Source organism: Gavia stellata, chromosome Z (genome assembly GCF_030936135.1).
Source record: "Gavia stellata isolate bGavSte3 chromosome Z, bGavSte3.hap2, whole genome shotgun sequence".
In the NCBI taxonomy this organism is placed as follows: domain Eukaryota; kingdom Metazoa; phylum Chordata; class Aves; order Gaviiformes; family Gaviidae; genus Gavia; species Gavia stellata.
The window spans coordinates 28862941-28876696 of NC_082637.1; the positions used below are offsets into that span (position 1 = coordinate 28862941).

At 42.3% G+C, this 13756-nt stretch overlaps 1 protein-coding gene across 1 annotated transcript in view; it reads right to left on the bottom strand.

Moving 5' to 3' along the window:
* ARHGEF28 (Rho guanine nucleotide exchange factor 28) overlaps nt 1-13756 on the bottom strand; it is a 127394-nt gene that overhangs the window by 76257 nt on the left and 37381 nt on the right. Inside the window, exons 5-7 of the mRNA XM_059834418.1 lie at nt 7660-7843; nt 6205-6385; nt 2749-2821 (exon numbers count right to left, since the gene is read on the bottom strand). Coding sequence (XP_059690401.1) covers nt 2749-2821; nt 6205-6385; nt 7660-7843 — 438 coding nt within the window. The remainder of the gene's footprint in view (nt 1-2748; nt 2822-6204; nt 6386-7659; nt 7844-13756) is intronic.

Genomic DNA, 13756 nt, shown 5'->3' on the forward strand with positions numbered 1-13756 from the left:
GACCTCAGCAGTGCCCCCGGACACTGGCAGAAGTCAGGATTGCATCCATGCTGATCAGTATCTCGATCATTAATTTTTAATTAAGCTACCTTCTTTAATTAACCTTCTGCAGCAGTCACATATATACCTCTCCTTGCATTCTAACAGAGTGCAATCACAGAGCACAAAATCACTAGCATTGTCAAACAAAGCATCCCAGGCATCACCTTTCAGCTAGGAGGAACAGACTATTTCTTCTGTAACTGTAACTGGAGAAACTTACTTTAAAAGCTTCAGTGGGAAGATATTTTTTACAGTATTGCCATGCAATTGGCATTATTCCGTTTCACAATTTTCAGAAATAAAAAGCTCTATACCTAACATTCTGTAGAAACAAATGGCTTATCCTCCAGATAATAGTATTCAGTCAACTCATGGGCCTGGAATTTCAAGGTCAGAAAACAGAAAAAAAGCACAAACTACTGAATTAGCCAAAATATCATCTATTTCACCTTTTGTTCTGCATCCTCACTGGTTAACGTATCACTCCATGTATTTGAATTTTATTAAGTTGCTATGGGAGATTCACTGCTAACCTAGTAGCATCACCTTACACTGATCCACTGCTTTCAAATGATTGCATTTCACAAGAAGCAATGTATTGCTATAGCAACCTCTACTCGGTAATAGCTCAGGGCTTCTGATAGCATTGTGCTTTAAAGGTCTGTTGATCTTGACTTCAGGCCCACCCAGAAGTGAGTAGTTACTAGTTCTTGGAATGGCAGCAGTTTTAAAGTCTGAGGGGAGTCCTTTCATGACACGAATGTGCCAAATTAATGTCCTGAGCTTAGCAGCCACTTTATAAAGGAGTTCACTGAATGCAACTGAGAATGTAGTAAAAAGTAATCTGTCAATCATTTCATATAATTTCTGCTTCTAGCAGCAACAATTTTAACTCAATCTTGAAAAAAGTCCTGAATGCTGGCAAATGGAGAGTGTAAGACAGGCTACTCGCCACCAGTAATGATCATTCATGATTTTTCACTATCTCGATTTGGTGGTGGTTAGCAAAAAAGGCCAAAAAAAAAAGTCTCCTTTCTAGAAATACGGTAAACAATGACAGTATCAAAACCCCAGAAGATTAAAAAACTTTGCTGCCCATCAGCATACAAACAATAGTTACAGGCTCCTCATGTCTACAAGTAGATAACTGCAAGCGTGATTACTACAATTTGTTCATACAGGTCCTGGACACTACCAAAATGTGGCATACTTTTCTTGCTGTTGAATTGAAATGAGTTGTTTTTTTAAAACACAGGCACAAAATAACTCCGATGCATAAAGGCACAAAAGTGTATAGCTTCCACTGAAAACACAAACAGGTAAGGTGTGCCTATGCCAATATCTATGCCAAATATCTTTGGCGTAAAGAGAGGAGAAGAAGCTTTACAACCACAATCCAAAATGAGACTGCACGTCCTGAACTGGTGAATCTTTCTGTGGGCAATCAGATCCACTGATGTTTGTTATCTGCCTGTCCCAAGTCAGCCTGAGTTAAACTTGCTCTTTGTGAAAAATATCAAAGTAATCATCACCTAGAAGTTGTATTGCCCAAGCTAATGCCACATACAGTGCTACCAATCCAGGCCATCCAGGAGCAGCATAAAGATCACGCTAGTCAGAGTACGGCACTCAGATGAATACCCAGAAGTCAATGCATTTGCACACTGCGTCACCAAAGTCATTCACAAACCTTGTATGGTAAGTTGCTGCTTACACTTACAAGAACAGATGCGTGGTTTGCAATTGCTAACCACTGCTTATCATTTCTCTGCAAATTTACCTTCTAATGGCAGAATGCTTGTTGCCTGAACGCTGTTGGAGAACTTGGGTATAAAACTCCTTTTCCAGCATAGCTGGCAGTTTATGCAGGTGCTCGCGTTTCTGCTGCCCTCAGTAGGGCTGCCTCCAGCACAGCCACTGAGCAACAGCGAGCCTCTCACAGAGCTCGCAGTTTTCAACTTGTTGCTTCATCCAAATATATAGCACCAGCCACACAAGCAAATGGCCAACTGATGAAAACTTTTAATCAATTCCTAAAAATCATATGTAAACGCCCAAAGTGTCATACTTCTGATGCTGAAGAATGACCTTTTTTTGTGATTTTCTTTTCAGCTCTAAGAGATGCTTGCTTCAAGGTACCCAGGGATGTATTGCGGTAATGAAAGAGCATTCTCATCAGCAAGCACAGTCCTGCAATCCTTACAGAGGTAAACTGCTCAGCAAACTACTGAATGTCTAATTGAAACACATGGGAATTTTGCCACATTAAGAAGTCTGGGCTGGATCCCAAAACTATTCATATAAAACATTACTCTGCTTCTATCTTTATTAACTTCGGTTATTTGGCTTTACTAGAATTTGCAGGCTGGAACATTCATGCAGTTAAACACTGCCCTCTCCTGGAACCTTCTGACATTTTTCTGGCTTTTACAATAAAATTAGTTAAGGCTTTTCCAGTCACTATAAATGCCATAATATCTTGTAAACAATTTTAGTCTGACATTGGATAACCGATGGTCTGTAGGGAGTATCATGATTTACACAACTCTCATAGTGTATGACTTGCTTATTCCACTGTTGTCTACTTACAGGTCTCTAATGTCACATGAAACATGTGATCTTCCTGAATAAATAAATAGTGTTTGAATCTGTGCCAACTTTCCAGAGCTTTTAAAGACTGCAACATTACGGAATAAAAAACTGTACCTTCTACAGAGCTTGTTGTACTGCAGGGCATTTTTGGACCTTCCACTGTCTCAACTTGGTTTGAATTAATACTCTATAAAAAAAAAAAAAAATCAAAATGACAGTAACTGTATTTGATGCCCATGACATTTATCTGAAAACTCAAAAACAATATCAAAGACTACCAAACAAATATGTTATAAGCAATACTAAAGTGATTGATAGAGATTCCACAGAATATTTTATCAGTTACCCTCCAGAGGAAACAGACAGCAATTCCTCAATAGGGAAGCCAATAAAATATTTTCAACTAGAGAGAGAAATTACCTCCTGCTTACATTACACAAGGGATCTAAAGGATCAGATTTAACATTTGTACTTCATTGTTTATAACCTCCTTCTCCATGAGAAAAGCAGCACAGCAGCTTTGCACAACAGCTCTGTTCAGAAGTCTAGTTAACCTTGAAAGCATCCCTATAAAGCGAGCAATTTTGACGGATAGGCAATACAAAGAGCGTAAAACAGGACTAAACACTGACTACATGGTAAACGCAGCCTGGAAGGCAGGAGCTGCTCCCTCCCATCCTCCATGGCCCCTGGCCAGGCTGATCCCTTGCTCAGATACACACACTGACTATATCAATCCTGCTCAGAAGCAAGAGGGAGTCCTTTATTTCAGCAATTACCTTCAAAGATGGTAAGCAAAGGGGGTGGAGGAGAGAATGTCACCTTTGCGTAGTGTCATCTACAACTCTGCTTGATTCTAGTATTTCCCTCTAGTTAGGCTGCCTGTGTATTTGCCATCGACCAGAGCAGCAAACATAGAAAAAGCATGGTAAACTGAATACAAAAGTCAGGGATGAGTCTGGGCTGAATATTGCAGCCGAACCAATTTGAAAGCCACACAGTCAAGATAGCTATATCCCCCACCTCGGCGGGGCTAGTTGCATTTTTCTCTGCTCGTCTGTTGGTGTGCGAGACACCTTCTTACTCCCACACCTACCAAGCAGAAATAAGTCAACTCCTCCTTGGGAAACTACTAAATCTGTCCACCACCAGACAAAAAAATTACTTAAATTATCATAAATTATCTTAATCATTTTGGATTATTATCCTGGTTTGGCCTTTTCGTTTTTTTATTATTATTACCCTGACACCATTTCACACGTATCCATTAGTCCCCAGATTTCTTTTCCTCTCGTAGAGGGCCTCTCTCCTGCACTGGCTGTGCTGCCTCCAGCAACTGAGACAGCCAAACCGATCACCTCCACACGCTGCTTAGAGCTCTGCTGGAGGTGCAGGACAAACCACATGGACTCACTGACGGGCACTGCTATCACCACAGTGATTTCTGCCGCAGGGAGGCTGCACAGAGTTCAAGCAATTCCACGCTCTTCCTCATCACCTTCAGAAATCTCTCCTCTGTATTGCCTAGCACAGCCACAAAACCTGTGAGCTTACAGGTTTTTGAACTGCAGAGCCCCTGAAGGTTTCCAGTGAAGGCATGGCTCCCGTATGGGTAATTCTAGCTTACCGACAGCTTGTTTGTTTTAACTTTTCCATTACTCTTTTAGACTTGTAAGGAATAGTCAGGGGACTAAAAGAACCCACAGACCAGGGACTGAAGAACATACTTGAGAAAGATTGAGATTTTCTTGCATGAGTAATTGCAAAAAGAGTTTGTGCTGTTCCCTAAGTCATCCATTTCACACACATAAATCCACGCTGCATGCCACCACAACCGAAACAAGCTCCTTCTCTTTAGACCGTGTCTTTCTGACCCATGCCTGAAATAGCAATGTGGTTATTTATGCAGTCTCAAGATATAATAAACTAGACGTACAGTTACTAAGATGTATTTATTCTGCTGTAGATGAGCTGAATACTCCAGTACGGCAATAAGTTCTACCTCTATTTTAAAAAGATTACGTATCATGAAATCTCTAATGCCCACCTTATGCTCTGGATCCAACTAAGGGCTGCAAGTCCTTGTTTGCAACAGAAAGAAAATTAATTTTACCTTACCTTTTGGACATAACACATAGTCTAAATACGACAGTTTGTTCATCTCCCCACATACACTTCAGGATGATATCTGGTGTAGGAAATTAACTAAACCATGTGACCCTTCCAATTACTCTGGCTTATTTCTGCTTTATTAAAAGCAGTGCAACATTGATGCTGGGCAGGGGGGGAATAGGGTCCCCACAACGGAAGATCTAGACTGCTGCAAGTAGAGGAACAAGCAAAAGGGAAACGCACAAGTGAAGGGTAGTAGGCTTTTTCCTGAAAATACCAAGCGCAGAATTTTGCAGCCTTTAAGAGTCTTTGTCTCTGAGAGTCATGCAAACATTTAACATACCACAATTTCTTTTTCCATTTCAAAGACTGAAAGAAGAACAAGGATTTGAGGAGTGGAAGAAAAAGCCAATTATATAAATAACATAGCATTCTTCATTACAGTCTTGGTTTTGCTGTTGGGTTTACTATTGTTTCCATGGAAAAGCCACACACAAATTGTAGGTATTCTGCAAGCTACAAACACAGAGTAACTTCTTTGTATTGGAACAAAGCAAAATCTTGGCAGTGTAGTTACACAAGATTATACGTAAGGACTATACAATGCCTCACACCTTAAGTTTTTGTGTTAAACATAACACGTGGATCACATTCTAAGTTAAAAAAAAAACATGCAGAATGCAAAAAAGATAACTCAAGGAAAATCAGTGCACAAACAAGGAAACCTGAAGTTAAGGATGGAAAAGAAAAGCTGAATTTTAAGACCAGAAGAAGAGAAAATCGTATTTTCAGTGTGGTTTTAGTTCACTGGTTTTATATAGTTATACAGTCTCCATCTAAAAACATAAGTGAGCACCCTCATTGCTAGTAAAGAACTTGTGCTTTCAAGTGTTCTCCTCCTTACTTCACTGAAATCAAGAGATGTCCTGAAAAGTATCACAGCAGTGCTTCAGACACCTTACAGTGAAATAAGACCCACTAGACCATAACTAAACTCTACAGCAGAAGTCTGTACTCTGTATTTCTGCTGTAAATAATAGAGCAGGGTTGGCTCTTGATGAAGGCTCCCAGGCATTACACTACTCGACAAAAGAATGGAACTAAATTAGTTATTTCAAAGTACCAACATGAATACAATGGCAATGCAATTAAACACACAGAGATTTCAGGGAAAGATATTCACTGCAGAGTCCATAATGATTCAAAAAAACTTGGGAGGTAAAGGAGGCTTTGATAAAGTTCTCAACATCTTACCCTCCAGCTTCACACATGCAATGTGCTACACCTACACAAAGTAGAAGCCCACAACAGCAATCCTGCAATTACGCTGGCCATTAGTGACACGGGCAGCTTAAACTAAAAGGGTACTCAAGAGAAACAAATCCAGCCTGAAGAGTCTATACCTGAAAATTACTGAAGAAAATCTGTGACAATTCCCTGAGCTAGATAGGTACCTACCTGGTAAAGAAGAGGTCTGTCCCAGAAGTATTTTCTGAAGAGCTTAATGTCCGACTCCAGCAAGTGCTGTGTGGTGTGGCTAAATGTCAGCGTCAGAGTTCCTGATGAATGAACAAACTGCACGCAAGCACCCTCACTGATCTCCGCTCTTGAAACGTCAAGCGAGTGACTGCCCTGGAAACTGGAACGACACGCTCTTTAAACCAAAGCAGATGCTACGTGCACAGGTAGAATGAAAACACAACCTCAGCGAGCTTCCTGCTTGCCTTCAGCACGGCCCGTCAGGATCCCAACGCACCCGCTGCAAAAACCAGAGGCAGAAAATCTGAAACATCCACCACAAACACAGCTGGGCAAACAAATACTTACCAATGACTCCATTCAGGCCTAGGAACTTCTAGCCATTGGCGGGGAAAAAACAATGTCAGCTCTAGATGTTACTCACTAGTAAAATAAGCCAGAAAGAGCAAGCCGTGAGAATACCTATTTCTCCTTATTGCTGTAAATTAGCAATAGTACCTTCTCCTGTTAATGTTGCTATATATAGCAGTAGGACATGACTGGCAGCTAGCAGGTCTGTTATCCCACGACAGTGAAAAACAGAAAGTATCTCAAGGGAATACAGCATTGTTTGGACATTACAAACAAATGAGACATTCATAACATAATGTACTGTACCAGTGTTGTAAGTATTTTTTTTTCCAAACTGAAGTACAGGTAAGTCTCCCATAAACTATATGCTGCATGGAGCCAGAACCGAAAGAGCCATATACCAAAATAAAAATCTAACCCAATCCTTGCGTATTTCTGTTTGCAAAGAAGAAAAAACAGTGAGAAGGGGCATCTGATACTGAACATTTGGTACCCCAAGGCACACACACACGCACCATGCAGCTCCTCAGGTCCATACAGAGGAAACTCCAGACAGCTGAAATGTGCCAGAAAGCACTCATCCTTTAAGTCATTTGTCAGTGTGGCAGCTCTTCGGCAAAAACAGAGTCACAGCTGCAGCACTGGCTTTGCTGCTGACTCTCCCTTATTCATTCAAACCTGAACTTTACAGAGGTCACAAAGTCTGCTGAGGTTTTGTGAAAGTCAGGTCCCATGGTTCTATTTATATCTAAATATTTCTCTCCATATATTTTAAGGGATGTCTTTACTTGTTGCTAATGTGTCGGGATTCAGCTGTGATAGTGCTGGGAGAGGTCCTTGATGGTGCAGCTGGTCCTCTGTCACTTAGTTGACTATTAATTGACTTGCAAATGTAACAAAGGACGCACATCATAAACTTCCTTTAATTGTAAATACACGTTTATCACTTAAAATGGTAATAATGGCAAAAGGCAACAGAAACCAACACAAAATAGGCAACTCTTTTGAGAAAAACAACAGTACTCCCCACATCCCTTAACTGACAGGCGTTTTTCAGAGGAAGCAACAAACCATTATACTCACTTTGTGAAGACATCCACAAGTTTGGAGTGCCCATTTTGTAAAGCCAAATCTAATGGTGTTGCTCCATCCTCATTAGGTAATGCTAATGCTGATGACCCTCCAGGCTGGGCTGCTAAGAACTGGGAAAGTTTAACCAAGCCCAATTTCATCACAAGGTGGAGGAGAGTTTCTTTGTGTTTAGGCTCTGAAAAAACACAGTAAACAAACAAAATCATCAGTAACAAAACCCAGAATTTCATTTGCTAGGAAGCTGTGGTGGGTTGACCCTGGTTAGACACCAGGTGCCCACCAAACCACTCTATCACTCCCCTTCCTCAGCTGGACAGGGGAGAGAAAATATAATGAAAGGCTCATGGGTCGAGGTAAGGACAGGGAGGTCACTCACCAGTTACCATCACGGGCAATACAGACTCAACTTGGGGAAATTAGTTTAATTTATTACCAATCAAAATCAGAGTAGGATAATGAGAAATAAAAGCAAATCTTAAAAACACCTTCCTCCCCTACCCCTCCCTTCTTCTCAGGCTCACCTTCACTCCCGATTTTCTCTACCTCCTCCCTCCAAGCAGCACAGGGGGATGGGGAATGGGGGTTGCGGTCAGTTCATCACATGTTGTTTCTGCCGTTCCTTCCTCCTGACAGGCTTCCCCTGCTCCAACATAAGGTCCCTCCCACTGGAGACAGTTCTCCACTAACTTCTCCATCATAGGTCCTTCGCATGGGCTACAGTTCTTCACAAACTGCTCCAGCATGGGTCCTTTCCATGGGGTGCAGTCCTTCCGGAACAGACTGCTCCAGCGTGGGTCCCCCATGGGGTCACAAGTACTGCCAGCAAACCTGCTCCAGCGTGGGCTCCTCTCCACTGGTCCACAGGTCCTGCCAGGAACCTGCTCCAGCATGGGCTTCCCACAGGGTCACAGCCTCCTTCAGGCATCCACCTGCTCTGGCGTGGGGTCCTCCACAGGCTGCAGGTGGATATCTGCTCCACCGTGGACCTCCATGGGCTGCAGGAGGACAGCCTGCCTCACCGTGGTCTTCACCATGGGCTGCAGGGGAATCTCTGCTCCAGCGCCTGCAGCACCTCCTCCCCCTCCTTCTTCACTGACCTTGGGGTCTGCAGAGTTGTTCCTCTCACATATTCTCACTCCTCTCTTCTCCAGCTGCTGTTGCACAGTTGTTGTTCCCCTTTCTTTAGTATGTTATCACAGAGACGCTACCACCATTGCTGATGGGCTCAGCCTTGGCCAGTGGTGGGTCCATCTTGGAGCCGGCTGGCATTGGCTCTACCGGACATAGGGGAAGCTTCTAGCAGCTTCTCACAGAAGCCAACCCCGTAGCCCCCCCACTACCAAAACCTTGCCATGCAAACCCAATACAGAAGCTCAGAAGAAATTTGTGTTTCTGTTTCCAGAAATATCACAGCTCAGGTTCAGACCTACAGAAGTACTTTGGCAGAACCCATCTTTCACTGAAATCAACAGTTAGATACTTAATTGCATCTGTGGAGCTAAACTAGGATATCCAAATACCATCTAATTTCAGCAGTCAAAGAAAACAGTTTGAATTAGACAACCTCAGTATTTTTTTCTTTGTATATAGTATAGCATTCAGCACAAGAGATGTCCCAATATATTGCAGAAGATAGTTAAAAGGCAATTTTCCCCTGCTTTGCATTGCCTCAGCAACACGAAACATCTGGCAGCATGGCCAAGTATCTAAATTTAAAAAAATAAAAAGACAAAAAAGGGTGTGATTTTTCAAGGCAGGCTGCTTATCAGCTTGATAGGAGACCCTCAGCAGCACAGCGAGCCATAAGCTAACACACATGTGGGCAAAATATACAGTATAATTCTTGTGTCTCTCTTTCCAGAAAGGTGACCTTACCGGCCAGTACTTCATCTCCACTTTTTAGCACATAATCATCAAGCTCAACAGGATGAAGCTTAAAGTAAAACAGCACAAAACAACGACTTTTAGTCACTAGATGCTGATTCTCCACTCAAGCCCTTCCCTGGCCTTTATTCAAAGAACGGTTTATCTGTCTACACACATTCTCAAACACAAAGCCTCTGCAATTTAAAGGCAATAAATAAAATAAAGCTCCAGTGCCACTCAACCTGTTCCTTACACTGATATTTTGGTATGAAGTTAAATATAAGGGTACTTTCACAGGGTCAAATATTTATGCGCAGTTATTCTACAGCTCTCAGAATAACTGGATGAAATCTATTGGGTTTCCAGTGATTTATGAAATTACATTGAAATTTATCATCCTGATTCAATGGACTTTTTCTTCCCTGTTACCCAAGCAGTTCAGAACACATTAATGAAAATTATATGCTCCAGTGGCAAAGGAAAGGTGAAGCTCCTGAAGCATATGTAAGTACGTGCACACATTTCTGTAAATAATACAGTCAAAATCAAAACCAAATTGCTGTCAAATTTCCTTTCTGCATCAATATTTACAAGATAAAACTGTCTGATGGAAAGCAATCCCCCAGCAGAGAGAGCAGTTATGTAGCCAAAAAGCTAATTAACACGTTTTTCAGAAACACTTACGCATTGAGCAAAGGTATCATGTAGTTACAAATACAGTGGCTCATGGCTGACTCCTATTCAGTTTAAGTATTCCCTCTGAAAGTGTCAGGAATATTTATTTTACAGAATCATCAAAAAAAACCCTTCAAGAGTCCTCAAGACGTCTCTAGTCCACTCCTTAAGGCAGGATCTGCTCAATCTAAATTGCTCCTGACAGATATTTGTCTCATCTGTTCTAAAAACCTTCCAATGACAAGACGTTTCGTAACCTCCGTAGGCAATCTACACGAGGGATAATTTTACCCTTACAGTTACAAAGATTTGAAATGCCTAACCTAGCTCACCCTTTCTCAGTATAAGCCTGCTGCTTCTTGTCCCATCCGACACGGCATGAAAAACACTTCATTCCTTTCCCTTCACAGTTTCCTTTTACATAATTGAAGGCTGCTGTTATGTCTCAGCTGAGTACATCCTCTCCAGACATCTTAATGGGAGAGTTGCCTTCTGCAAAGCTGGACCTTTTGGAATGTCCTCTCAGAGCTGGGGTCCAAAATCATTAGCCTCCTTTGAAAATGGTGGACTTGAAGTGTTATATTATTAAAGAAAAAAAAAAATTATCTCCCCATCTCATAAAGCCAGAATGGCAAGGAACCTAAGGAACTTGCTCTACCGCTCCACAGGGAAAATTACTGCAGGATCTCCACTGGTGATGAGCTTTTGCTCTGAATATTTGATGGCAACCCCTCCAAGACTTTTTACCTTTCTGTTCTAAGTGCAATCAAAACTTTCAGACAGAGTCAAATCCCAGAAAACCAGATCAATCTTCCTTCAATAAATGAAACAAGCTCTAGACATAAGATTAAGCGGGAGCTTCAGGACACAGACTCTAGCAGTGTAACAGGCAGCAAACCTGCATGTAACATCTGAAACCTTTATTCCATTGCAGTTCTAACAGAAGCAGACCCATTAACAAGATACAGGGGGGGATTCTTTAAACCAGAAGCCACAGTTATAAGCCACCTTTATATACTGAAAGGCTGCAATATGGCTCCCCCAGAGCCTTCTCTTCTCCAGGCTCATAGGAGAGGTGTTCCAGCCCTCTGATCATTTTTGTGTCCCCCGCTCTGGTCCTGATCCAACAGGTCCATGTCTTTCTTGTGCTGGGAACCCCAGAGCTGGATGCAGTACTCCAGGTGGGATCTCAGACGAGCAGAACCCACACAGTGAGTGACTGGCTGGCTAAAGTCAGACCACAGAGAATACGGAGGCATGAGGATCTGACTCCAAGCCACAGCTTCAAAGCCCAGCCAAGCACTACTCATCAAACACTTTGGTCTACCTGGATCTGAGACCTTCTGCTATGGAGGAACATTTAAATAAGCATGGCTCAGGCTTCCCAAAACCTGTCCAAAGATAGTGGAAACAATGGCTGATGTGCCACTTCCAAAATGGAAGACCTCAGTTCAACTTCCTCCTCAGCCAGATGGGATTTGAACCCACACACATCTCCAAACTTCCTCTGGTCACCCATCTAGTGGGAGCATGCCCTGTCCCGTCTGTTGCAGAGTAATTGAAAGTGGGTCACAGTGCAGAAGGAAATCCAAGGGATGCGGAGCAAAAGACCAAGAAAGCAGCAGACTGACTACAACGCAACCATCAGCTGAGAGAAGTCTGCTTTTTGGACATGGATGCATTTCTCATTATACTGTCATCAGATGTGAAAAATGATGCTGGGAGCCTGGGTGTCTCACTCGCTCAGAGACTGCTCTAACCATTCAGACACAATACAAAAATGTGTGCCAGTATCTTCCCTTTCCCTAGCTGTGTTTCTTAATAGAGACTGATAACATCATCCGTGCTTTGCACTGGCCCCAGTGCTATTTCTGTACTTCAGAGAGTCTCCCGTGCAAGGACTTTGGCAGACTCAAGGCTATGCCACCTGTCTGGACCCCAGCAGAGCACAGCCAACGCCAGGCACCAGCACTCCCTTTTCGGGCATGTTTATGTGTACACTGGGGAGTTTGAGTTTAGATGCCCAGCAAACGCTGTGGTCCAAAACACAGCCCCTGAACACACATTATGCATTTCCAGGTTAAAATGTTCACTAAAAAAATGAGCTTTCAGAATTGCTCCTTGGTCTGAAGTACTTAAATCCTGCTAAAGTCCCACTTCAGACATCAAAGTGGGTTCTTTGGGTGTTTCCGCCTAGACCATTTCTTCTATATACAGTGTTAATACACAACCAGCCTGTAAATCCATCTAATTAAAACACATGCAAACGTATCAACCAGTATTAAGCACACTAAGCATCTGATGAGATACTAACCACACCCCAACCGTCAGATTAGAAACACAGAAACAAAAAGCCAAACTTTACTCTGAACTCCATCCTCTGACTAAAACTTTGGCCTGAGGCCACTGGGTTTCAATGTATATTGTAACACTGTAAAAAAGCCAGATAAACTTGCTCTGGGCAAGGTAAGATTAGGACTTTCCCGCTAAGCAAAAGGGGAGGCCATAGGAAGCCTTCCCTAACGAGGGATAGCCTTCCCTCTGCTCCGACAGTCCAGCAAATAAAGTTACTCATCTGGCAGCCAAATCTTAATGCAGTATGAGTAAGTCTGCTTCAAAAGAATCTAGTTTTAAAAATAACTAATAAATAGTAATTAATCTTTGTGGTCTTAAAACACCATCTACAATAATAACTTCTATTATCTCACCACAAATATTCTAGTAACTAATTTTTATTTGCCCAATTTAACAACCTTCATCTAACCTTAAGCTAAATCTATTCACGGCTAGCTTGAACGCACATGGTAGCAGAACCACCCGGCAGCTCCCCCGGCTGTTTTCACCCCTAATGCACTTAGTTAGAAACGGCATTCCTCCCCATCCTTCACCTCTCTAGACTATGCGTTTGCTGGGCTACTCTCCTCTTACTTCACCCATCTGGCTTGCCCAGGAGTGAGCAGAACCTGATGCAATTACTAATAGCTTCATGATACTAAAATCTGAAATACAAATTGTAAAGTCAGAATAAATGGAAAGGTAAATGTGTTCTTTCAGCACAAGGAAAGTATTTTTCACCACGAGGACAGTCAAACACTGGGACAGGTCACCCAGAGAGGTTACAAATTGTCTGTCCTTGGAGGTGCTCAAAACCTGACCCTGAGCAACCTGATGCAACTTTGAAGCTAGCCCTGCTCCAAGTGGAGCATACAACCAGGCTACCTCCAGGGACCCCTTCCATCCAAATTCTGCTGTGGTTCTATTCCAGGATCAGCAATATCGAAGCAAAAGACCCAAAAAGACATGATGACTGATGATAAGCTTTTTAAATAGACCTGCCTAAAAAGAAAAGATTTGCACTAAAAATAAGGTAAAGTTCTGAAACAACTGGCTTTTAGCATTTTTTTTCTTATGAACAATTTCCAGTTTCAGTCCTCCTCATTCACCACCTCCTTTTATAGCTCCTCACTGTGACAGAACAAATGGCATTTTGCCATGCATTACGCTTTCTTTTCCCCTTCCCTTGAGGAAGATTTCAAATGTGACAAAA